General features: G+C 40.5%; 1 protein-coding gene across 1 annotated transcript in view; it reads right to left on the bottom strand.

The window, feature by feature from the left end:
- tox3 (TOX high mobility group box family member 3) overlaps positions 1 to 14,221 on the bottom strand; it is a 38,524-nt gene extending 24,303 nt beyond the window's left edge. Inside the window, exon 1 of the mRNA XM_047581332.1 lies at positions 13,378 to 14,221. Coding sequence (XP_047437288.1) covers positions 13,378 to 13,479 — 102 coding nt within the window. The 5' untranslated portion in view covers positions 13,480 to 14,221. The remainder of the gene's footprint in view (positions 1 to 13,377) is intronic.
- Between the last annotated feature and the right edge of the window lie 13,371 nt (positions 14,222 to 27,592).

Below are 27,592 nucleotides of genomic sequence, written 5' to 3'. Positions count from 1 at the left end.
TTGGGCCCAGACACAGATTTTTAAATCCTTTCCAAGTTTGTGAGCAACCTGCGTCTTTTCTGTTATTCTTAACCGAAGACCACAGTAAGCACAAACCAGCCAGTTGTTCAATCTCTATAAATCTGAAGAGCACAAACTGCTGAGCGGTGACTCATATATCAGTCTATTATATACTACAGGGCTGACTGTATTAAACAAATGGCTAGGCCTGCAGCTGGAAAAGAGAGGCAATATAGAGAGAGCAGAGGTTATTGTCTAATTTAAATCTTGGCTACTTTCCCAGAACTGTACCACATTCCAATTTGTGGCTGTGTTGCTTGGCGCTACTGACAGAGGTCCGGCTGCAAATACTCTCGGGCTCCTCTCCAGAAATGTGTCTCAAAACTGACAATCAACAAGTTGGCAGAGATTAACAAAATGGCGGGGGCACATTAGGTGAAGAATATTGAAGGTGGAGATATATGGGTGCTGTGTCGTTCCTGCACGCGGCCCCTTTGTCTTCTTCCTCCTACGGTAATAATGTCTCCATAATCATTAAGGCCTGATGTGCAACAAAACAGACTCATAAAGAAAGTCAGTGCGCTGCTCCTGTAATGTGTTTGAGTTTTATAAAGAAACAGCAGCTGGAAAAGACATCTGTGAACACATAGTAGTTACAGAATGGTTGAGTGAGCTCTAAGAAGCAATTAGCTGTTTCGAGCATTTTCTCCTTGGCATACTATTGTCCGTTCATCTGTTAGATTGACAGCACACCAGGACATCATTAGCAAACCTGACAGCTGTTGAGTCGCAGACATTGTTTTTCTCCTGACAGCCACCATCAGGCTAAGTGCTTCACTAGTGTTTTTAACAGTATTTAAACTCAAAATGTCACTTTAACATTTCCCTACTTCAAAAGCAGCGTGAGATTAAGATACCGGCTTTGAATAATTACAAACACTAAGCTTCAACTTTGATTCCATATCATCGCGCTGACATTTATAAAGATTCGGAACAAAGACGCATTACACGTCTTTTAGTTGTAACGCAAGAAAAAAAAGAAAAAAAAACAGTTTCTTTCCTCGGTGTAAAATGACAGGTTTCGGGGATCAAAGGCGAGCAAAGAGCTGAAGTGTGGTGTGTGTGGTGTGTGTGTGTGCGGATGGAGCAATGTAGGTATATTTGGCAAAGTGCTCGCACGTGTGGGAGAAAAAAAAAAGAAACGAAACTTGCATGTAAAACACATTTCAGTTTGACAACACTGGTCAGTGTGTGACCGTTTCCAGACCGAATTTTCCTATCAGTCCTATCAGGAAACCAAACATCCAAGAGTCATATATATCTTACCCTGGTACTGGAGTTTAAAAAAAGCCAGCATGGGAGAGCGTACAAGCAAATAACCTTGAGTCGGACGCCCCGTTTTACAAGTGAAAATAATACATTTATTTTGTATCTGAACATGCCCCCTTTACAGCTCTATCGATTGCTGCCCTGACCACGGCGACTCTTTGAGCACTTTTATACCATCTCTCCAGCCCAGGTAGATTTAAGAAAAAAAAAAAAAGGGAGGGGGGGCGGTCACTGACATTTTCCGTATTTGAGCCTTGACCTCTATTTTAGGACCATGCTGTGAGGATCTTTACTAAAATAAATGAGAGCAGGGCACAGCGTGCTCTGTATTCACACCTTCCTGCGCACATGTTCTCCAGTCACTCTTCATCTGTCTTCATCACATCCATTTGACCTGCTTCTACAATTCTCTGCCTATATATATATATATATATATATATGTGTGTGTGTGTGTGTGTGTGTGTGCGCGCATCTATATAGTAGAGAGTGTGCAGAGAGTATGTTCAATATGTTGATAGATCTTGATTTTGTTTTCATGCTTTTTTGCAGGGGTGAGTGCATTTTGTTAGCTGAAATCCACGTTAAAGGGTTTTTCTAGTCAGTCAGGTCCATTTAGCGAAACAAACCCTGTTAGATGAATGCCACAAATCCACGTATAAACAAATCTCGTAATGAGAAAATGTGATTTGAACGGGGAGGGGAGGGATAACTGGAAAATAACTGGATGCAGCTTTAAGTCTGAGTGAGGAACAGAATTCCCACTGTCAACTTGTCATCGGCTAATTTACCTGGAGCCAGAGGGGGAGATTCACTGGACACATAGGGAGAGTTAATCTCTTCATTCATCTTCGCTAAAGAGATCGACCCAATTAGCTTGCCACATTGACTGACAGCCCTTGTGTTTGCTTTGCTCCCTGGACTTTTTCCGCTCCCCGTCTTAAACCAGGAGTTGCGCAGTTTACTCTCCAGCTGAAGACCTCGAAAAGTATTCGAGGGTACCGTACAACAGAGAAATAATCATGATGTCTTTATTCAAATCTGTCGAGTCTGAAATATTCACCACTGCAATTTGCTGTGACTGATTGGCCAGTGGAGGGCTTGCTTGGGGATAGCTCTTCAGACCTCTGTAATTGAGCGGATTTGACTCGAGGATTTTTTTTTTTTTTTTTTTTTTTTTGCCACTGATAACTACACACATTCACTTTTTAATGTACTTGTTCCATTTTTAGATTTTTCCTAAGAGCCACTGCACATCAGAATTATGACGCGTGCAGAAACAGCAGTAAGTAGGACAGTTTATATTCCGACCGCTGCCCCTAGAAAATGTGATTCCACATCATGTTTCATCCGATCATTTCCCGCTGTATCATTGGCTGCAGCCCAGAGACCAGTCAGTGCAGAAACGTCATCTGGAAACTCAAAGATCAGGGACAGCCAAAGCCTTACACTGTGACCAAGGAGATCCAAATATCTATATTACAAAACCATTTTCTAAATTTCACCGTACGCCACCGTAGATGTAGTCTTTTTGGTGAAGTGGATCCTTAGGGTTCATTATCCTAAAATCTCCTTTAGTGCAAGAGTGACTATTTAATGACTGAAATGAGAAATAACACATTCTCCTCCTTGCCAGCGAAAGTTAAACTCACAAGTAATTAAATGCATCGCTGCACAATTTAATGCACTCAGGGGTTTTGCTGAAACAGCCTTGCTTTGTCTAGCATGACCGCGGCAGCTAATATTAGCGAGCTTTAATATTTTTTAATTTATATCACAGAGCTCCGCAACTCTTCTATTTATTTTATGGTATGTTTAAACATTATGTTGCGAATGTTTCCACACTTGGGTAAAGGCAACATTTTAATGAAAATCTCTCTCGAACTCCAGTTATTGGACCTGTGAGACAAATACACACATCGATGCAGGTCACGGCCCGTGGCATTTTAACAAAAGTAAAGTTATATACTGCTGCCGGCTTATACACGTGAGAGATTGCAGAGCTTAGAAGGAGATGATAAACAGTACACTGAAAGGGTAAGCCATCGAACAATGTCTAATAATGAGCCATTTCATTCTAATCCCGTACGGGTAATTATGAGATTAATATGTCAATCCCGGTTTTGGCAGGTGGTGGAGCCAGGAATGGTTATATTTACAACGGCCTTTGTGCCACAATGCACTAAAAACAGCTTCCTCTTCTTTTTCATATAAACTTGGAGGTTAAAAAAAGAAAGAAAGAAAGAAAGAAAGACAGTAGCTGTTATTCTTTTTCCAAAACACACCACTAATGCTCTGGGGCATGATTTGTCATTGTTATTCAGTGCTCGCTCACCTACACTTAAAACATGATCCTTCTGGATTTTAATTAAGCACCAAGGTACCTCCCAGGGGGTTTTGGCCTGGCAAAGGAAACTACTTTGATTTATGCACTACTTTGTTGTTCCTGCTTGAAGCTTGCCTGTTATGAGAGAGAATGTGGTGATGAATCAAAGAAACGGGCAATTACTCTTATTTGATAATTAGTTCTTGTCGGGGATGTGTTCTCCAGAAAAATATCAACAGCTTTCCGAAGGCGAACACAGAGTTGAGCGCCTTTACGTGTCACCTATGTCAACAACTATGTTAGGAGACAACGGACTTCATCTAAGCCGGGTGCGCGTTCATACATGTTCCGACTACAACTGATGGAAATTCACTGCTAAATCAACTAAAGGCTGATAGGAATTTGTCTGTGTGTGTGTTGAGCATGCCGGCAGGATAATACGGCAATTTACATGCATCGCCCTCTGCCCACCCCACCCATGCGTCACAGGAATAGCGCAGATCAGCAAAAATACTTATTTGGAGTGTTATTTCAATAGCGGCGGTATTCAAACAGAATTTACTGGCTGTTAAATCCGTAATTAACAGCAAACACTGTAGCAGCTCGAGAGAATTTCATAAGCGCAAGAGTACATATTTGTCAATTATTGATACGTCTCTCCGACTTCTGAGTCTGATGCACATCTAGAAAAACTATTTTATGACTTTATCTATTAAAACGCAGGGCTAAACAATAAATTCCACTAAGTACATTAATGTATTAGTATTATACATGGTTCACAGGAGAAAACTGAACATTATTATTGTGCACTAATGAGGAACCCAGCACATTCCAAATAGATGAACTGTGTTCAGTGTATACCAGGAAGTCTACGTGTGTTCCGTAACATCCCAAAGCTATTACACATGTAAACCAAAGCTAATAATGTTGTTTCTCTTTATAGATGGTTGTAGAGTGTAATACCGACAACCCACATATAAACAGTATGTGGCTGTTTTTACAATGACACGATGGGTTCCTTCCACTTTTTTAAGCCATTTAAGTTTCAATGTCAGCTCCAACGTAGAACGTGATGCACACATCGCTCACTTCTGACAACTTCGTCTTAGCCTGCTGCGGCTCCCGCGTATCCGGAGTCGCTAATCAAAGCAGTCGCTGAAGACATGTCGCATGATTAGGCTTGAAAGTGAGGATGGCCAGTCACCTCAGTGACACGGGGACGGTTGCGAAGGAAGACCTTGCGCGAGCCCCGGATGCATATCAAGAAGCTAATGGAGTCTCAAAACTACAGGGGTGCCGCGGGATCACAACGATTAGCTCGTGGAACTGTTGAAGGTCACAACTGCTGAGCTGAGCAGCCACAAGCCTTCATAAAACCACGCAGCGTATCATTATTTTCAAAGTGTTTCATTATGGACGGTTAACCTTGGCTAACTCCAACCTAACACTTTAATCAGCTGCCTGTAACAGCCTTTGAAACAGTGTAATCGTTCAGTTTCTGTTCTTGTTTATCAGCAGGAGAGGAGGAAAAAAAATGTAGCTGAGCTTATTTCAAGAGCGAGAGAGAAAGAAAGGATCAGTTTCCCAAGGTTGTGCAGGTATTTGAACAGTAACACCGAGAGTCAGAACCTGCAAAGACGAGAAACTAGATCAGTTTCCATGGAAGGAATGCCATTTGAAAGAACCGTCAGTGGCTATCCAGGGAGGGGAGCCCTGCCAATGCCGAGGCCTCGCAGACCTTGATCTTGTTTCTACTTCTGCCATCCCACACCATGACCACATGAGCTCACGAGCCAGCACAAGCACGCACACACACATGCACACAAATCACCGTAAACAAGAACATGCTGTGAATGAGCCTCCACTTCAACCCAAGAAAATATTTTAAGTTGGCTCAAAACTTTCATGGACCCCATTCATGGTCCCGGTTGAGGTTTTAGGGAACGGTCCTTTATTATGTGGCCGAGGCTGTGTCCATTGTTCCTTATTGGTTGTGTAACAGAATAAAAAAGTTAAAAAAAAAAAAAAAAAACTCGGTCGATGGATTCATGAACGCCGCATGATTTATGCCACATGGAAAATGTCTCGGGAGACTTCTAAAAGTAGTGATATTTCACTAACGTGTTGAAAGATGTGCTCAAATGAAGACAACTGATGGGCAATAACAGCCAAAGGAATGTGTGAGAGTGATGAGTCAACATTTATTTTGAGCTTTTTTAATGAAGAACATCTTTCATTTGTCTTCCCAACGGCCCTGACAGCTAAAGCATGATTAATTCTTTCATGGCTGTTTTAGGCGGCTATTATAAAGCTATTGGTTGAGGGTTAGGAAAAGATTAGGATCCAAGATCAATACAGAAGAAAGTTCAGTGCATCATGTCTCATGCTTCAGATATGCACAAACATTAGAGTTCTTTGGTGAGAAAGGTTCAAATGCCTCTTGCTCACAAGATTGGTACAAAGACAATTCTGATAAAGTATGAAAGATAGAATAACGAAAACATTCTCCTTTGGGACTTAACAGAAGAACTAAACAACGTTCTATCAGTGCTCTGTAGTGAAATCTGGATATCAATGAAACGGAACAATTACGGCATAAATGGCATGTCAGAAAATTCTTATCAGTCCTATACTCTTGTGTAAAAGATTAACTCAAACTGTTGCTGGGTGGAATGGCAGTTTTCCAATTCTGGGAAACTATTAAAGCTTATTCAGAGAACGGATCAGGTTTATAACATGAAGTATTGCTGCTGTGGTCATTTCTGTTAACTGTATAATAGACATCATCAGCTAGTAGACTTTATATTTGAGAAGGAGTAAATCACAATTGAAGACTGTGACCGAGGTTATTGTTTAAACTAGAAAATGCTAGCTTTATTTTTAAAAAGATGTGGTTAAAATTACGCGTGCACATGTTCCCTGAGTAATAAACAGGTTCTGTTTAAAGTTAGCCTGCCGTGAACCTTGGGCAGTTTGCGCCGACATGCCATCTATTTGACCATTCAAATAAAAGTTTTATTTGCCCGCATTATTTAAGCTCTTTGTCCAACGGGTCTGAGGGTTATTTGCACACCTGCTACTATTGTCGGTCCTTTTAGTGCAACCTGGCAACACGCTGCATTATGGGAATGTGTGATGTAAGTGGGACAGGGGGAAAAAAAAGGGAGGATTAATCACACTGTGGAACATGCAATACTACACACCTGCAGCCCGTGCTCCTATAATGAGAAAGACATTCACGCTGATACACAAACACGTGTTAGTAATATTTCTATGAGCGGGCTGCTTTAGAGTGAGTGGTTGCAGCTACATTAAAGACAGAAACACCACCACAGACAATAACTCAAAGGTAGAAAAAGTAAGTTGTGCATTTAAGGAATAACGCTTTCATTTTCAAAATTGTTCTTTCAGACTTTACCCAACTAGGAGTAAATATCAGGAACTGCTGGAGGAAAGAAGTCCCATGAATTCAACTGGTCCCAAGTAGAAAACATTACCCATAACTGTGCGAGATGGAGGACATCCATCAGTGGCCTGTGCTCCTTGAAAAGAGCCAAGGGCTTAAGTCAAGCAAGTGAAGTTAAAAGGAACAAGGCTGAATGTTTGGATACAGCCTGTGAGCCCATTAAGAGAATTGGACATTAGATCTATGAAACATGGCATTGCGGGCTTCTCTGGAAAGCTTTAAAAATGAATGTGTCTTAACAGCGAGGCTAACCACCAAAGGGACACAACACTTATCGAATCAGCCAATCAGAAGAGATTGACTGGTCCTTTTGAAACTACAGTGAAAGCAGGTTTCTGAGGGAGTTTTGCCCCCGTCCTCTTAATAAGTCAGCAAGGTTGAGGTTGTCGAAGACGTAGCGAGCCAAAACCAGATAAAAACTGTTGATCACAGTGGAAAAATACCTCTTGTGGGGGCGGACAGGCACATAGAAATATGAGATGACTCCTTCGAAATGACTCCCAAAACATATATATACACGCACATATATATACGTATGTCTCTCTTAACTTTAAGTCTTGATGGCCAAGTGCTTTTGGTTTTTCAGTTCAGTAGAATCTCCATCTTATCTAAAAATCAGCAAATCCTGAAGCTAAAACCCCACACCATCGCTGACCTGGACGATGTCATCTCTCCTTCCAGGTTTAGGGAACTGTAGATAAGGTTAACAACTGTCTCGTAGATGAGTTCAGTGTCTGTGTGGAACTGTGATTTATGGGTGTTCCTGCAGTGGGCTCGGCTTTTATGGCTTTGTGGATGTTCTCACAAAAAGAAAATGCTCCACTTTAAGTGATTACAGAATAGAACAACCACGCTATGAAACATGTTTGTGTGTGTGTGTGTGTTTTTCTTTTTTACACAGCTCTACACTTGGAGGTCAGGGGAATAGATCTTTATTTTATTTGTTTAATGCCATGTTCAATTTACAGGTTAATGAAGCACCAAATAAATACATATTTGGGAGAAAAGTAGCAAAGCAAGAAACAAGTTCTGCTCGAGCAAATGATCGTAATGTAGTGCTCAGGAATTATTCCAGCAATTGAAACATAAATTGAAAACCCTCCTTTTTCATGACTTTGGGTGACACATAAGCTATTTTTTCTCAGATACTCATAGGGTTTTTTTTTTTTTAGATACTCATAGGGTTTGATGGATGGTGAAGTGACGTCGCGTACATGGCAGCAAATGTGACTCTCCTGTACATCTGTCCTCTTTGTATTGCTCTGAGAGATGTTTTTGACTCAGCCACGTAGCTACAAATAGTCCAGAGAGACAATGTTGTTTTAGTTCGGTGGGAAACGAACACTTCCAGGGTTAATCCTTGAGGGAAAACATGGCATTATGTGCGCATAGCAGGCGTAGTGTGTAAACACATTCAACATGCGAGCGCGGATTAGTTTACTGGTTTTACAGAGGAGCTCTTGTTTGTAACTGGTCATGAGATCACACACTGATGCAAAGTCAGTGCACCGACGTGGTCTTTGTCTGCTGCCATGTCAGGGCGACACGTGGTGCACTGTGGGTCCTCAAGCCATCGTTTGACAAGCAGTGTGAGGTCTGCCCAAATGAACCACGGTGAGTAATGCACGGGGAGATGTAATGAAGTGGATTTATGAGCAGTGATGGCAGGATTACAGAAGGCCTTTACGAGTGCTGATCTGGGTAATGGTCTATGTCTGTCTAAGTTTTCAGAGCGTTTGTCATATCCACCTCATAAACAAAACAGCCAGCCTGGTCTTACGTTACCCACAGGTTCAGACTGTTGGTTCTGATCGTCCCATTATTCCACGAGGACAAGCTGGACGTGCACGCGCTTTGAGCTCGCGCCCTATGTCAACGTCTCACTGTGATCAACAGAGTAAACAGAGTGACAGCTGTGATAACGTTGTGCCACGGAGATCAGAAACTATCAAGCTCTTAGTTTGACAAGAGGCTGTTCAAACTCTAGTTTGGGCCTCCTCTCGCTCATAAATGTCTAAACCGCTGCTGCATCCTGGTAGGATCATAGCAACAATCATCAATCAGCTCCGAAGGAACACCGTGCAGGAAGTGGTGAGCTGTGCATTAACAAAACGTGAACATCTGCTCCATGTAGACGTAGTGCGGTCTGTCACACAGAGCAGTCATTCTTAGAGGCAGCAGCCCTGAGTTTGGAGAGCATCTTCTAGCCAGGCTGACTAAAAATAACACTCTGTGGTCTCAGTGGGAAAATTAGGTGTTTAATAAATCTGCTGAACAACATCTCCTGACAAGCTGCAATTAAAAGCCTGGGCAAAAACACACACCAGCCATTCACGTTTTGGACATTTAAACATTTAACATGCACCTTTGAGTCATATCCATCTACTGTTGAGTTTGACAAAGCAGACGGTCTTACCCCCCACCAAACACACACGCAGCATTACCGCACACATGCACATTTAAAGTTGTGTTTGGATATGTTTAGAATGTGTGTGATGAAATGGCACCAGCTGTGTACACTGGAGGGATGCACAAGGCCTCCTGGTTGAGCAGAGTGTTAACCCCTTCCCTCCCAATAAAGCAGAAGAGGCAGACAAAAGATGGTTTGGAAATAACAAGGAAAGTTCGCGCAGTTCGAGTTTGTTTCTGTGAGAACACAGACTTCCACCTATCCTGTAACCACGGCGCTTAAATCTTTGTTCCTCACATACTGCACGCAGTGTATAAGTTAGCAGGGGCCCACGTGAACCAGAAACATGGTCCTGTTTCACCTCCTGCACAGACTTAATCACACCCTTTGGTAAATTACAGCTACGTCATCTTGTCAAGTTTTGAACTTTATAATCACTGGTTCCCCAGCGCAGCTAGGCTTTCACTTCATAGGTGAGTGCACGTCAAAATACGGAGGAGGCGATCAATGTTCTGTGTCTAAATTTGTGAGAGATAGATACTCAGAAAAGACTTTTACTGCAGTACTTAAAGCCGCAGTCTTTAATAGTTTAGTCCGGTTGACTTGTGATTTGGTGACTTGTGGTCACTAGTGGTAACAGCCACGGTGGTTTTACACAACAACTAACAGAGCCACAGATTGCTGCAACTGTTTACAGTGCAAGCAGGCAGACAAATGAACATGTTTTAATCAGGACGTCTGTCAACAACAATTACACAGCTAAATCAGATACTTTTAAAATGGTATAACATGACCATTGTTTGGTTTTGTTCATAAGTAGACTCCAATGCAGTTAATATAACCTACCGTGTACTACATAACTCTTTGCCAAGCCCAGAAAGTAGTCCTAAAAGGCAATTACAGTCTCCACATTCACATCTTCAGTTAAGATATGAGGCTATTTGTCAATATGTTTGCCTACATCTGCAGTGGGGCCATTGAAATACTCCAATTCATTCTCCATTCCCAACTAAAGTATGACATCTCAGTGGGTCTGGATTAGTTTTGCAAATAAACTTCAAGTGTTAGCACCACTGCAGGTGAAGAGTTTGTCTTAACATCTGTTGGTGATTTCTTTGCGCCTGGAGGCAATGAAAGCCCACACTAAATGGATACTGTATCTGAAACATTATTAAACCCTGACAAAAAGAGACCAGATGGCCATAAATATGGAAATAACACTGGGTCTCTTTCATGAAGCCATTAAAGTCAATCACATATGAGTTTTACAAATAGCAAAAGCAGTCAAATCCAAACAGCTCCTTGTCTTTGGTTGACACTGAGCATGACGTAACTTAATCCGTCCCACACCGCTGGCATCTCTAAAAATAAAAAGTTAGACAAATGAGAACTAGATGTACATATGCATAAAACCCCGTGTATTGGTTTAAAGTTTTCCAAACTTTAAAAGGCAGCTTTTATAAATGTTGCTGACTACAACCAGGTGTTTCTCAGCAGAAGCCAAGGAGGCAGGAAAACCAAGAGTCATTATGAGATAAATTGAAAACAACGCAAACTGAAGTAACAACCAATCAGTAAAAGCAGGAGCCTCGGTGGTTTGCCCCTGGGCATAGCTGATCCGTGTTCAACCTCAAGTCAAGGTAGTTTAAGAGAAATGGACTCCGCTGTGACAGCCCTGTCACCCACCCAAACACTCTGCAGCACATGTTCAAACCTCACAGAAGTAAACCTTTGCATTTAGATAAACGAGCTGTGTTTAATTTCACCAGATTACAGAAAGATTTGTCTCTAACCAAACAGATTTCACGTGCATTATTCAGCTGTATGAAGTTGTGGGAAGTTTCTCCCCGGCACCTCTGTTTCTCCTTCATCTCGGTGCCAAAATACCAGGCAGCTTCATTAGTCATGACTGCAGCACATAATTAAGTTTGTGCAACTCGTTTGGATTTTTCTGTAAATTTAAAAAGAATCTCTGATTTTTCAAAGTGCCTCTGGGCCCGTCTGTCTCTGTTGTCATTAAAACTGAGCGTTTACTGCGCCGGCGCTTTGAGTTTGTATCGCCCCGTTTTTTAATTCAAAACTGTGAATCTGGTGAGAGTTTCGCCGTTTGCAAAAGGTGCTGTGACAGCTTATGAACAGATTAAAGAAGCAAAGCCTCAGTTCCCTGTGACTTGTAAGCATGCCACATCTTCTGGATGACTAACCGCTCTGCATTGTGCAACCTTTCAGCGAGCTGATTCAAATAAATTGAAGGCTTATTTGAAAGATGCATGCAAAAGAGCGTATTTGTTCACCGTGGAAAGGCATTGTAATTAGCATGAAATGCATGCTTTGTATTATCCTCCCCCCCTCCTTCTCTTTCTCTCCCTCTCTCCTTTCTCTCCAGCACAACCAGAGATACTGGATAAGCACCTTCTCACCACCCTCCCTCTCGCCCTCTGCCTCCTTTTGCATTGCGGCCAATTACTGTTACAGATGGAAAATTTCACTTGACCCGGGGAATTTAATAGCAGGAATAAAATCACACTTCGACTATTACACCGATTCAAAGCAATGTAGTTAAAGTTTCTCAAGGCTGATGAAGACATGATGAAATTGGGCACATATGACAACTTGGCCACATGACAAAAGAGCTGATGAAACAGTGAGACAAACCCAGTAACTGTTTTGAGCGGCATCAGATTGCAAACAGAGCCGCACTAGAAGGCTGAATAATTTGTGTGCATGTGTGTGAGTGGGGGGTGGGTGGTGGTGGGGGGTTTGAAATGAAGGATGTATCATTGCTTTGACTTTCGAAAAAACTGCAGGCGGGAGTTGTGTGATTTTTATCTGTCATAATAATGTTCCCTCTTGCCGGGGAACATGCGAGTCAAACTGCTGATGGATCACAGGCCTAATAGCTCAAGTGTTACATCACCGACACAATATCACAAACTGTGCTCCACACGAGCGCTGCCTCATCTTTAAGAGTTCATAAACTTGCAGCTCTGACACAGACTTTCATGTTTACAGATACGCCGGAGCGACTAGAGCAACTGAACAATGCGGGAAAACGCACTATTCAATCGGGCAGCGAGTGGACGGGACTGTGTTTTCACGGCGTGACACCTCCGAGGACGTAAACGATGGCCATGTGTGAGATAAGTGCACAACCCAGCGTGGAGTCGACAATGAACGCATTCATACTGCACAGACATACAGCGAGCTGCCTCCTTCGGCGTGTGCATGTTTTTCTAATTAAACTTGATCGCTGATAATCACAGAGTTAGCTTTAAGCACAGTCTGCAAAGGCCATCAAAAGAATGTCTCGCAGCTAGTTAAACACTCTAAATAAAGTTTAACACCCTGCAATTTAGCAAAGGGCAAACAGCCATTTCTACAACGTGCTATTTGATTGCACCGGGAGGAAGAGCAGTTCATCTGACACTTGATCCACTGTATCCTATTTTCATCACATTGTAAACGCAATGTAAGGTGCTGATGCAGTGACGTTGAGGAGCATGATGAGGGCTACAGAGCCCCCCCGTGACTGTGGATCACACCACACCGGTGAGAGGAGTTCACCAGTGCCGAGGCTGGTCTGAGCTGGACAAAAAGTAGCCACACTTGTCCTGCGCTTCCCCCCTTTCTCTTCTTCTCGGCGCTAACACACAGGCTTGTGGCAAGGGAGGGGAGTGTGGATTCTAATCAGGCAACTTTAGAAAGACAGATGTGACTGGAGGAGGGGAGGAAGTAAGTGGATGCAGTTGGCTTAATGTTGTTGGAGTTTCACCTCATTAGGGTTAGATCAGCCCTCCCGACGGTCTCACAGCACAAAACAAGGCTAAGACAGAAAACAGACCCCCTCACCTTATTGAAGTTGTAGTAGCCCAAACAGTGGGCAAAATCCAGGTTCGGAGGGTCTCCGGGAATAGAATTCCCTCCAGCAGTCGGATAAAATCTTACATCCATGATGTGTGGAGGGGAGTCGCGCAGCTGTAGCTTGTAGCCTGCTCTGCACGGAGCTCAATTTGTTTCTGCCGTTTACAATCCAAGCGCACACAAACACACAGAGGGAGAGAGAGAGAGAGCGAGGGGGGACGAGTGGGAGAGAAAGAGGCGGTGGAAGTGACCCAAAGCTTTGCGATGTACTCTAAGGTAGCGGGGAACAGGTAAAGTTTTGATATTCCTCTCCTCCCCGCATGAAGGTTGGACTGAGCCCAGGAAGCTGTCCCTCACAGAGCAGCAGACGCGCTGCGCCCATGCATTTACACACAGCTGCTGCTGTATACAAAGAAGACACGAGACCGGCGACTGAGCGTGGGTCCACCTCCTGTTCCTCCTCCTTTACGCGCAGGGTGAAAAAAAAAAAAAAAAAAAAAAAAAAACGAGAAAAGAAATAAAATATTTAACAAAGTGGCGGTGGTAATAACCGCCGCGTAAAATGAGCCGAAAGAGTGCGCGCGTATCCTCAGAGTTGTCCCTCGCAAGTTTAATTTCTCCAACTTAGGAAACTAGTTGGTGAGGCAGTTGGAGCAGGAGTAGCGAGATGTCCGCTCTGCCCGAACACACGGCGTCGGTGCGCAGGAGCAGAATTTACTACCCGTCCACAGATGGAGCAATTAGCGACCGATGTAGTACACTGAGTATCCCCCCGGTCAGCCCTCGGCTCTGCCTGTCGTACTGATGAACAAGGCGAAATGTGTGAACAAGCCAGCCACTCCCCAAACACGCGAAGCCACTCCCATGAAAACACTGCATTTAAGTCCATGTGACATGTTGGCATATGATAATTAATCACAATTAGGAGTCTTTTTTTTTTAGCACGTCTGTGTGTTTATGTGTGTGTAATTATTTTGTGCTACATCATCATATCTTATCTCCCATCAAACTGTTATTATTATTATTATGATTATTACAAAGTCAATGGCAGGCTATAGCGGAGCATAGTGTTGCCTTCATATTTAATAACAAGCTAAGGCCTGGGTGATTTAATGTAGGAAATGTTTAGGTACAACAAAAGTATGAGGGTCTTGCGAACAACATTTTCTTCAGACATATTATAAAAATATGATTCATTAAAAAATACATTTAAGCCTACAACTAATTTACAATATATTAATTTACCATTCACCTCCACCATTTCCAGATATATCAGTAAAGACTTCGCAACTCCTTTTCGGAAATTTGCCCTTGCCACTTCATCTATACCACAAGGGGGAGCTGTTCATGTCACTTTATGTCTGTGAATATTGTCTTTTTACTCACTAACTTTAGCATAACTTTTTCAGTTTGGTATTGCCACATGATGTTTTTTATGTCCATTTTTATCCAATGATAATGATAAGGCTAGTAATCAGCTTAACAGCTGACTATACCTTATATTACCAGTGCTAATGCTAACACGGAGCTGTTGCATTTGACTAAGAACAGTGCCGTTTTTGATTTGTGTTACTGTCCTGTTTGTTTCCGCATTTTGACATTGCTATTTCACTTTAGCTTTGCCACTGTCTTTGATGTCCATAAATTACAGTTTATTAACTGCCATCAATTCTAAAATTGGCAGCAAGCACATCATGAATTGGGAACTGACCTTTTTGGATATTTGTACCTACAAAGTTGTGTATACCACAAAAGAGACCCATTCATTGTGACTTGCTTGTAAGTATGGTAAATGCAACACTATATCACCAATGCTAATGTTCATAGTTTGCTGTTGCCAGTTTTGTCTTATAACAGTGTTTTTGAATGTTGTTCCTGAGCTTTTTGTTTTCACATTTTCTTCCTCAAATTTGAACATCGCTTCTTCAGTTCAGTTTTACCACTGCAGTGTTTCCAATGTCTATTTATCCACCAAAAATGACTGAGCCTAGTCATTAAGGCTAAGGTGGCCCCAAAGCTTTCACACAGCTTTCTTCTTTCACTGAAGTGTCCTCGAAACATACATCTCAAGATATACTACACTTTTTCAATGGCCTTTTGTTGCCCTTAGTGGCTTTAATGTTTTACTATTTTATTATACAAATTGTTCTTGTGTGCTTTTATCCTCTCCAGTTCTTTTCACATATTTTTCTTCTTTCTCGATTATTCAGCACTTTGGTCCGTTTTGGTTGTTTTTAAAGGTGCTATATAAATTAACTTGATTTGAAACTGACAGCTTCCTGGATGTTGGCTGCTGTGCTACAGCATCCCTGTGTCTCTTTGTGTTGACGTGATGGATCACACTCCAACTCAAAGTTCCACTCCTTTCTGTTGTTTACCTCCGGTTGCTGCTTTATGTTCCCTCTGAACACACCTTTATTTTCAGACCACTAGCAGCTGCACCTCAGAGTCTAGACATCGTTTTTCCACAGCCTGTATTTCTTTATGTCTTGGTCTGCACAAATACATGGGAACAGCAATTTGGGGGAAACCAGTTATGCAAAGAAAAAAAAATAATCAACTCTAGTGCTTTCCAGAATGGTATCCTATGTTTTTGGACTACCACTACAGTTTATTTACTCGGTTGATTGATTGTTTTTTTGAAAATTGAAAAAAAGGGGAGTCACATCATTCTGTGGCTTTTCCTTGTGATTACATAGCCTTGTTCGAGAAACTGGAAATGTAAGAGCACCACCTCCATAAAACTGTAGCTTCTTCCCAGGGCTTTGCTATGAGAAACCTGGATTGGAGCTACTGAATACATTCAGTTGTTTGAACTGTTGCTAAGTTACATTAGCATCATCGCTATTAATTGTCTGTGTTTTTATCGTTTGGCTTGCAAACTTTCATTTATTGCCTGGTGTCCTGTCTCTCATCTCACCTTCGCTGCACTTGCCACTTCATGTCTGCACTACTCTACATGCACACATACATGTATCTGTGCTGCCCACTGCTTCAAGTGTACAGACACAAACCAGACATGAGTTAGACATTTGCCCCATCTACAGACGTGTTTCAAACACCATGTATAAACACTGTTCAAATGCTATAGCAATAGGCTATCTAGTAATTATGAATAAAAAAAAAAAAAAAGGGAAAATATGACACAGCACCACAGCTAATGGAAAGGGTGGAGGTGGTGGTGCAGAGCAGAAAACACTACACACCCTATACTTGTGCTAACTGTGGTAATAGAAACCCCTATTTGAACTTCTCCAACATGAACACTTGTGTTTTGGAATCTCCCTACCAACATGACACTTGCAAAACAATTTGAGTGGTTTCTGTCAGTCCTATTACTGATGTATTATTCATTTCAGGCAAACATAAATGCAGTACCAGATGGCCAACATGTAATGCCAGTGTGTTTGATGCTGACTTTGATTGAAAATTAGTTTAACAGCACTAGCAAAAGAAAAACTGATTAAATCCACTGTACACCAAAATGAATAAAAAAGACAATGGGAGAATGGCCTGAATGGAGAATGAGAGAGTTTTTATTAACTCTACATTTAATTGGACATCCATAACATTTAAGAGAAATAAACAAAGAAAGAGGTTGAATGAGACGGTTTAAACTACTGTACTTAATCGTGAACAGATTACAAGAGATATGACAATAAGCAACAATATAAAATGTGACTTTGTCAAAGATCATTTTGCTGGTGCCTTTGATTCTTTTTAAGAGAGAGGATCTTGTCTTATTATAATAACTGCAATTAATTTATTTTCCTTACTGTCTATACAAAAAAACTGAACCGCCGAGCACAATCATGTGCACTTCACCACTTTTAATGTTCTTTCAACAGTGTGTTTGCAGTTAGTGTACAGTACAGTTCTCCCAATACGCTTCTCGGTTTCTACGTCAGAGACAAGACAAGATTTTGCAAGTGGTCCTTTTCAAACTGTTATTTGGATCAGAGAGAATACTTTTGAGTAGAAACACATTATTGGGGCAGCCTATATGCACACGAGGGATGCATAGAAGCCCACCACCTATAAGATGATGTGAGCAGTTTTATGGGTGGCTGTAGTGCATTTGTGAGAAGACGTAAAAATAGTTTATTGTTTACCAGTGAAACGGCTGAAAGGTTTGTGTAAAAGGAATGTCATACAGAAATAGAAAGCAAAGTCCTGTAAGTGGGGCTGGGTGCAGTAAATAAAAAGGTGGTGTTGTGAGGAATGTTACAACAGATGTACATCAGTTGAACTTTCTAAAGCAAACTGTTTTCACTGGACGCATCATAGCAGGACAATTGTCCTTGTAAGTTTGGTTATCATGCACAATATCAATATTTTGGAAGAGATGCAGGCATAACTAATGTTGTTGTTTTCAATTACACCTTTCCTGCTAAGACGTGTCTAAATGAAAAGATATCAAATATCAGCATACACAAAATAAGTAAATAGAGAACTAAGGGATGTAAGTAGCTGAGTAGTGCACACAAGTTTAGTACATAAAGTCTTTCTGTTCAACTGACACATTCAGCTCTCCAGAGAGAAAAGGAAATCACAATCAATGCTACTGGCTATGAGAGTACACAAGCCAAGTTCTACTGTTGTGTCTAATTTGTCTGCAAATGTCAGATTTTGCCGGTCAGCAGTTAGTTTTGTTCAAGGGAACATTTTTTCAGTATAATAAAACACTCTCCAATGATGTTATTAGTGATCCTGGTGTACGCTTAATAACACTGCTACACCTTCTGAAAGATTCAAATGTGGAGGTTCAAATGAGCACACGTGACTACTTGTTTCAGAAATTCCTTGTTTGGGATTTTCAGGTGAACATCCACTACTGTCGAGTATGGAAAGCATTCTCCATCATGTAATGTGTGATCCTGTGTGTGTTTAGTAACACCGTCTAACACCACTCTGTGAGGGTTTAAAATGAGTAGACATAACTTCTACTTCTTATTTCCAAAATTCTTTGTGCGTGTTTTGGGTGAAATTACTCTGGCAAACATTAATCTAAGTCGCGGGTGGTGATCGCACAAAGCACCGCCAAAGGGAGAAACAAAGGAATTTTTCGCCGTCTCATTCAAGCGCAGTATAAGAATAGCTCTCAGTGACTGTCACTGTTGTAGACTGGTAATGTGCTTCTGAAAATAGTCTGACCAGGCTTAAGTTGTGGGACAGTTAACTGGTGATCAAGACATTCCTGTAAATGGATTTGGAAGGTCTGAGCGCCCTGGCCATGTCATCTGAGGAGATGGAACTGGTCAGGAACATGCCTGATCTCAATCAGAGGGTAATTCATCATTTTGCTGCTTCGAAAAAGAGACAAGCAAAGTTTAAATATCAGCGAGCAATGTTATTTAAATTATGTGTACATTATAGCTATGAAATACATTCAATATTTTCATTGTATATACAATAAATCATACCGGATTTCTTTTTCATGCGAGATGTGGGTTTGTCTTTCCTAGATGGTGGTGCTTTTAAGCACTATTATGAGACAGAGGGAAAACACTACGCAAGTGGGATGTGTGCTGGCATGTAATATGCGCACGCTTAATCAATGACATACAGTGCTAAACTCTGCTGTGCTGTGCTGGAGGAGATAATCCTCATTTGAACACTCTCCAGTGCCTGCCTGGAGATGGTCAACAATCCATGATAGTCGCCAGGAAATCTACTTTGTAATTATGGACACATTGATGCATATGCAAACTGCATTTTCGTCGTGTTCCTGTTTGATAGCGGCTCCTGCATGCATAACGAAGCAATGCCTTCACATACTACACACACTGATACGCCCACCAATCAAATCTCATTCACTCCTGCACGTTACAGACACATAAAGAAAACCCACGCAGTCTCCCACACACCACACATCAGATAAGAAAGCTCTACTACATTTCCCAATTCAGCCTGGTGGCTGTTGTTATTTATTCCTGTTTTTAATGTTGTTTGGCTGTGCAGCCAGGGAGCGGAATTAATTTCCTTTCTGATGGTTGGGTATCAGTGTCTCAGCCAGATGAATTATGCTTTTCTACTATATGTCATTTCCTTTCAGCCTGGCAACACTGGAACCATTTGGTAACGTGAAAGCAAATTATCTTCTGCTGGCTCCTTCTCAGATTCAATTAAAGCGGTGCACAGTAATTATATGGAGATACAAAAGAGTAATAAATGCAAAATAATTAATTAACCCAATAGTCTTTATTTAATGCACAACCCCCCTCATATTAAGTGTGTGATTCCATCAACGTGTGACACCTTCCAAAATAAGTGCTGATGTTTGTCACTGAAGTTCGAATGAAGACAGTTTTTTCCCCCATGTGTTATACAAAAACACATTTTCTGTCTCACTTTTGTCGTTTGAAGTCATGTTTAAAGTCAGCCTGAAGTACTTGTCATGCTAAGAGCTATTGTGATTTTTCACAATAGCTCTAATAACGTCACCCATGCAGCTAAAAAAAGGTGTTTAATTTACAGGAAGACACTTACAGAGACATGAATGCAACAGGCAATATCCAGTTATCAGTTAAGCAGAAAAAAACTAAACAGCAAACATATAAGGAGAGATCAGTAGATGAGCACCATAAAAATTGAATTTGTGACTTTGGATATACATCTCCCACTTTCTATCCATTACATACGCATAAATATGTGGTCGGGTATAGGAAATTAGCATCCACAAATCAACTGATTAAGTGCTGCAATTATTTCATGAACTGCCTTAACCGTGTGTTGATTACTTGGGCGTTCATAGTCACTCACTGGTTTTTGTTTCCACTTCCTGCTCCACTTTCAACAATGGCAACTGAAACTTTCAGTGAAATTTTAATGATACAAATACAAATGTTTGTATCCCTGAACCTCCTCGGTTAACCTTCCCTCAATGCGTTCCATCTTTACTGATCAAAGCGATCAGTTTGCAAATCGCGGAGATGCAAAAGCGGCAAGAAATTAAAGCGGAAACACGCTACTACCAAGTTTACCAATCACAGCTCTGGCGGTCTGCGTCACCAGCAGCGCATAGTTACGTTTCTAGGGAGGTGCACGTCAGTCACGTAAATACTGAAACTACCTACCATTATTCATAGTTCCTAGTTCATAGACTACAATAAGAAACTATTGTAGAAAAATATTAATAATTATAATTAATAAATTAAGTGATGAAGTGATTACCAGATTACGGACTTCTTTGACGAGTGCACAAATTTCCTGCATTTGTGGAAGGCGTGGTTAGGGCGCTCCTGTTTCACCTGGCAACAGCAAATACTATTTTCTGGTTGGCTGATTGGTCGCTGATTAAACAGCTGCCTTCGCCTCATCTATTCATGGATTACCAATCTCTTTTAAAGTCTATGTGCAGCGAATTTTATCATTTTTCAGCTTGCAAAATGTCAAATGTGACGCAAGAGTGCGTGAACTTATTGAAATGCATGTGTCAATGCGTGAGACTTGAGAGCACTGGGCTTTTGGCATTGGTCAGATGGATTAAATTAGCAATAAAAATGGTGCTGAAAGAAGTTGACATTTCAAAAAGTCACTAAACTTTTCATTAAAACAATTCTTATCTTTCTAGCGTGTTTCACAGCACTTACAAATTTGAACATGAACAACTCGGCCTGCCTCCAAAGTCCCACCTGCTTCCCCCTGCCTGACCTTTGACCTCCCCTTCTGGTGGGAAAGTGAAGGTAGAGGTGGAGGAACAGGGCGAGTCAATGGAGTCAGATTCAGAGGCAAGGAAAAACAGTAATTAAATCAAATTCAAAAATATAAAATAATAAATACCCTCATAAACTTCAGTTACCTCAATAATCTGACCAACTACCATATTGTAATTATAGCATTTCAGCATCTGTTTATTTACAGTCAAATGCATAATTTTTCGGCAGAATTCAAACATATTTTATTTCAAAAATGCTGCAGCGTAACATCTTACCTTGCCAGAAGTGTCCTAGTAACGTTCGTCATTAAATTAGGAGTGGTTTCAGCTGTTTTGTTTGCACAGCTAACGGTAGCTGAACTAACTTTGCCTAACTGTCAGACATTTAGCTTCAACATTTTTTTTCTCTTAACTTTTTCTTATATAGTCACAAAGTATACACTCTGTGTCTGCCAGAGAGGTGACAGCGGTAGTCAACAAGAAGGGACATGGCGACAGGAAGCTCAGCAAATCATTTTATTCAGACTGAATAATTATTGGTCAGATTTTTATCAGAAATATATGAGAATTGAAGATTGAGTTGGATCACCTGGTGGATTTCTTTTAACATTTTAGTGTGCCATACGCTTATTAGGAGCATTTTAAGATCTAACATATTATAAGATATTATATAAAAGATAAGTGTAAAAATGCCAGCAAGCTAAGAATTGCTGAGTGAAGTTGAACTGGAAACGGTGAAGGGAGCTAAGACCTTAATCTTTGAGAAAGACTGAGATATAAATTAAGCTTCCCATGCTCGTAGTAAAACAATACGACATGAAAGCAGTGGAACGTCAGCGTACCACTGGAAGCAACTGAAATGTCACTTGAATGTCGAGGGTTGGGATGTATGAGCGGCGTTCGGTTTAACATGAATTCATATGTCCGCTGGGGCTGAAAGCAGTTAAACCATTAACCTGAGAGTGAGAGTTTTCTGTTGAATTGTTGCAATGAGAGCAGTTAAAATGTGTTAAATTATGAACAAATGAAAGACAGGAGTCTAAATTGCACATGAGGATATTCCGGTTTGATTAAACCATTTTTATAAATCTGCTTTTTAATATGCAATTTATGGGGTTTTGTCAAAACGGACACTGTCCTGACTCAAAATTACACTGAAATGCACCACTTTTACTGCACTTGAGCTGCACTGAAAACATGAAGAGTTCTGCTGTTACATAACCCTGATATGCAGCAACGTTGCATATTCCCTGTTGAGTCAAGCAGGCTTAATTAACGTCTTCTACAACAACACGTTTTGTTCCAGAGAAAATATTGCTACTATCTATTCCTTGTGACTGGTATTAAAAGGTCTTTTTTTTTTTATGAGGAAGTAATTGGCAGCTTGTCATACAAGAAGCACGGCACACCCTAGGCAGATAAAGATGTGACAGAATTCAGAGTGCTCTCGTCTTGGACAAACATCATACGTGCCATTACAAGAGTGAAATGGCAGCAAGACTGCACGCCCGCTTCTGTGGAGTGTTACTGAACAGCCACTCCGCTAAGACTTAAAAACACACTCACACTCATCACTGACAAATTTCAGTCTGACACCCTCTCGGAGATAGACAGTGGCCTGCAGCTAGACACTGAATACAGGAGGAGATAACATACTCTAAACCTCACAGCGAATCAATATGAAACTCACTTACAACTTTCATTACTGCTCTGAATACACGTCCCATATAAAATATGATAATAATTATGCTCTTCGGTTACAATCCACGTTTTATGAGAAATATTAAAAGGCTGCGAGGGTTGAAAGGGGAAAAAAGCAATAAAACCTAATCAATGGTGTTACAGCAGTGATAATCTGTTTAGTAGGTCAGAGAACATGTCTCTTTGTAGAGAATGGGTTTTAGGCCTTAAGTCATTACACATCCGCCTTATCCTTCTGTTGCCCTCTTGGATCGAGTCTTTAAGTAATGATAATAGCTACAACATGATCATGAAGAGGAGGTCTGCTTTTTATGAAGAGAGGTTCGCACCAAGATAAGGTCTGGCTTTAATACACCATGTAGCTTTTTTTTTACTGCTGAAAATATAACATTGAAGCCAGAGTGCAGTGATCAATCAGCTCATTCAGAGCAGTTTTAATGTGCCACATCAGCCCAAACTTAAGCACGGGTGGTGAACCAGTCTTTAAAGCTGCAGCAATAAACACTTTAAATAAGTAATATGTAAAATTAAAGAGGTCAAACTCACTGAGGTGTAGAATCACAAGCTGCAGTGCTACTCATCCTTTAGCAACTGATTGTTTTTTAGAACAATCACTACATTGATCTTTAGTTAAATATAAATGGAATGGAAATGGAAATGTTGCTAGTGTGCAAAAGCTACTGCTTGTCAAATATTTGTCTATAAAACAATTATTTACAGTGGATAAGATTAAAATATTGCAGGGAGTAATGGAACAAGAAGATGTCACTACAGTTATCTATTAGATGAGGAGCTGCAAACAACTGACGGCACACCTCTAACTTCTCAGCGATGAAATCAACACCGTTCACTGTGCCCTATTGTTCACAGAATTATGGAAAATGGTCATTTACAGTCTGACCTTTGTATTAAAAGGTTTAATGCCTTGCTCTCCAACTTGATTTACTTTAAATATTGCTTTGCCCAAATACTCCACTTAGTATCTGAAGAGTAAAACAAAACATTTTAATCAAACGTTTTAAACTTCAGATTTTAAATTGAGAAAATAAGCAAAGCACAAAAGTCATTCATATAATTTTTAACAACAATGTCAGCGGGGATAATAAAGTTTTTGATTTTACCACGACAGCAGTGCTGAAAAAACGTAGCCACTAGCTGGTTGCACTTGCCATCTGGATTTGGGTTCCTTTTATTCTGCAACCTAAAACATCTATTAAAATAAACACAAATTTTTCTGTGTAATTAAGTAACTTGTCTTCCTTTCACCAGCTGTATAATGTGGGCATAATCTCTATTGCATTTACAGTTTGTTCCACTTGTCCCTTAAGTGATCACGGTGTATTAATGCTGTCTTGGAAGGAAAACAACCGTGCTGGATCTGAGCATCTCGTACCCCTTCCTCCAACCCCTGTGAGTCTCTTTTATGCTGAGCCCTTGGGGCCTTTTGCCAACACCGTATACATTATGGTCATCTGTAATGATGAAGGTATTAAAAGGTATTAAAAGAAGCGTTGTTTTTATTCTTGCATGCTGTGTAGTTAGATTCCTAATTCCTAATCATAAAATGCACATGTTTATTTACATAAGTATTTTAAATATGTTTTGAACGTATTAAGATTTGCACAAAACCTAAATGTACTGACATGTATCCTGAACAAACTAATGAATGACACGTGCAGGAAAAGCAGTCTTAATTTGCTAAATTTGTGTATTTTATTACAGTTAGTGCCTTGTGTGCACTAGTAAGGAAGAAAGACTGCACACTGACAAATCTGCAGGACACTTCATTATATTATTCTCAATTAAAACCTGTCCTCAGCAGCATTAGTCATCTTAGCACTCGTCATTCATACTAATTAGCACTTGCCTTCCATGCCACATGCTGGAAGAGGATATTTCAATATCCCATTAAGCGATTCCAAGATATGCCCTTGATTGACGTTCCCTTAAACCCGGGAAGTAATTACATTATATGCTTCAGTTTTCTTTTAATAATTTCAGATTTCCTCAGGTTTTTTTTTTTTTTTTTTTTAGTTTTCTATTTAATTTGTGTTGGATTTACACACATCAGCACCGTGCAAGAGGGAAAAGCAGCGATGGAAATGCAAGACGACCTGGCAAGGTGACTTGGTTGATGAGTTAAGCTTTTAAACACAACATTAATGCAAAGTGTGGCTTAATTGGAGCGCGGCCCAAACTACAGTGACCACGTTTACAAAAATCCAAAAATTTAATTACCTGTTATGAATCATTAGAATACACTTTTTTGTGTTTTTGGCCCATTTGCACAGGATGAAGCCTGTGCACCACTCAATTTACTCAGCTATTCATTTGAGGCCTAAATGGCTCTACATGCTGAGCTGATACAGCACATAGATGAGCCTACTGAGTCTGCATTTACCTCCATGTCAGCAGATTTCATTAGGAGCTATTCTCTAGAAAAAAAAAAGAGTAAAAACGGTAAGGTGCCATCGCTAGAAAAATGGGATAATGTTTTATTGCAGAACATGTGACTGGTTTTTGAAATACAGCTTTAAGCGAGGGGCATCTTTAATCTATGTGGAAAGGTGTCAAGAAAATGAAATGCCTTTCAGAGTGAGGGGAGAAATGTGATCATGCTATATCTAGAATTTTTGTGATTTGGTTGAACTCACATGTCGCGACTCTCACCACATATTATTTTGCTTTTTGTAGCTTTTAACTGTACTTATACAACCGTAACTTAATGCCATTTTTGCTGTCTTTTAAAATATTTACTTCAATCCAAGGATCACACCACAAAAATGTTAATTACGGCGTGCTTTGACAGAACATCTGTTACTCCACAAAGGTTTGCTCATGAAAAATATTATAAATGTTTCCCATAGCGCTGCACGTATTCTAAATGGTCCGATGTAATGAGTTTTTTGTAATGAACGGCCAATGCGGGGTGATTAATAGTTCTGGGCTTTTTATTTGCAGAATGCAATCTGTTATTCCGTAACATGTCAAGGGCTAAACTTCTTCTTTTTTCTTTTTTTTTTGTTTGTTTGCCTCGTGGTCTTAACAAGGAGGACGGAGTTCTTTGTTTTGGTTCACCAGTAAATTACAGTGTTCACAGGGTAATTGTAACCTTATCATACGGTGAAAAGAGAAACTGTCACCTGTCACGGAGACTACAACCTATTCTCAACACAGTAGAAGTGTCAAAACAACACAAAGGCAGCGAAGAAATTACAGGTGTGCTAATGCACGTGGTGTGCTTTAATGCATTGTGTGGTATTTGTTAACCGAATTTTAGTTATTCCAAGCTTGATCATTTTACACAGGAAAAAAAGCCTGATAATAATAGAAATCAGTCAAGGCACACAGTTGTTGTCAGTGAGTAGGACATCAGCAGATTCAAGGGTGTAATATAACTTATAACTTTCCGGAAATGTTTTGAGCATATACGTGAACATCCGTTATCGACTCGAATTATGATATGTTGCATTACAGCCCGGGTAAATTAAGTCTCTTCTCAGTCCTGCAGCATATGCATCACTGCTGTGTCCGTGTGCACTGTGAGAACCATTGTAATTCACAGAATAGACACAATTAACATTTTGTTCATTTCTTAAAAAAAAAAAAAAAAAAAAAAAAGTCCTATGTTTAAACATGCATGTGATTAAGTCATTAGCAGAGACCAGTAAGGAGACCCCCCGTGTTTGGCAGATTACTGGGTTATAATTAAAATATATTCAAATAATTATTCATGCATTCACCTCATAACTCATGACATTTGTCTCATTTCTCATAGTGCTACCATTAGCTGCTTTTAATATCAGTGATCTTAGACCCGCTATTACTAATTATAACTGTGACTTGGAGCATCAGGAACAAGACAGATATCCTTCCACTGTGCTGCAGCTGAGTTCTTTGTTGAATGATAAAGACTCAGTGATTTAAATTGTATTCCCAATGTTGTTTTGTTTCCATTTTAAGCTTTCATTTTAGTCAGTAGGTAAAAGGTAAAAGCAGGGGTTTGGGGAGAAGGGCGTGCAGTTGAAGTGATTACACTCTATTCTGCTCATTGGTTTAGCTCTAGCTTCAATCCTTCAGATTGTTAACACTACACTACCAACGGTATCACTGTATGAGTCCTGTCACTGAGCAGTTTTGCAAAAGGAATATCTTTAGTGGCAGCGGTTATTACAGCCACTTCCAGTGTGGTACAGTAAAGAGTTGGGAAAATATTGTGTTTATGGTTAACTGAAGGGCAAATGATTGCAGGTTTACAACAGTGTGCTGAGTGGAAGTCAGATGATTTGCACACCCAACGTCACTAACAGGCAGCACACCATACTTACGTTACACTATATTACTACTTTGCTGCTTATGTATGTAGTGTACATGGCACACTACTTTCTGCACTGACAAATGGATTTAAAGTCATGAGGTCCGTAATCGTTGGATATGTGTCTACCGAGCAGGCACTGACAATGAAAAATAAAACATTTTTATTTTAGAGGAAGGTTGATTATGCTTGGCGAGGTCCAAATGGAGCTGGAGACTTTAGCGTGGATCAAGGGAAGGCTGGGAATGCTCAGCCCAGTCTCATTGGAATTTGTGAAACTGCCAAGATAGTCAAGACATTTGTGTACCTGACCTTGAAATTTCCATTTTTCTCATAACGCAAAGCAAAGAAAATATGAAAGCATGCATCTAAAAGAAAAAGGAAACAAAGACAACAAAAGAAATGATACACTTGGGCAGTTGGTTCCTTGTTGTGTTCAGATGATGCACGTTTAAAGGAGGAAGGAAATTATTTTTATTCCACCACATTTAACCGCATTGTTTGGCCAACTTTGAACATTTTGTCTGTAA

Source organism: Mugil cephalus, chromosome 3 (genome assembly GCF_022458985.1).
Source record: "Mugil cephalus isolate CIBA_MC_2020 chromosome 3, CIBA_Mcephalus_1.1, whole genome shotgun sequence".
Classification (NCBI taxonomy): domain Eukaryota; kingdom Metazoa; phylum Chordata; class Actinopteri; order Mugiliformes; family Mugilidae; genus Mugil; species Mugil cephalus.
The sequence above is the reverse complement of the archived record's forward strand: the minus strand, read 5'-3'. Positions and strand labels throughout refer to the sequence as shown.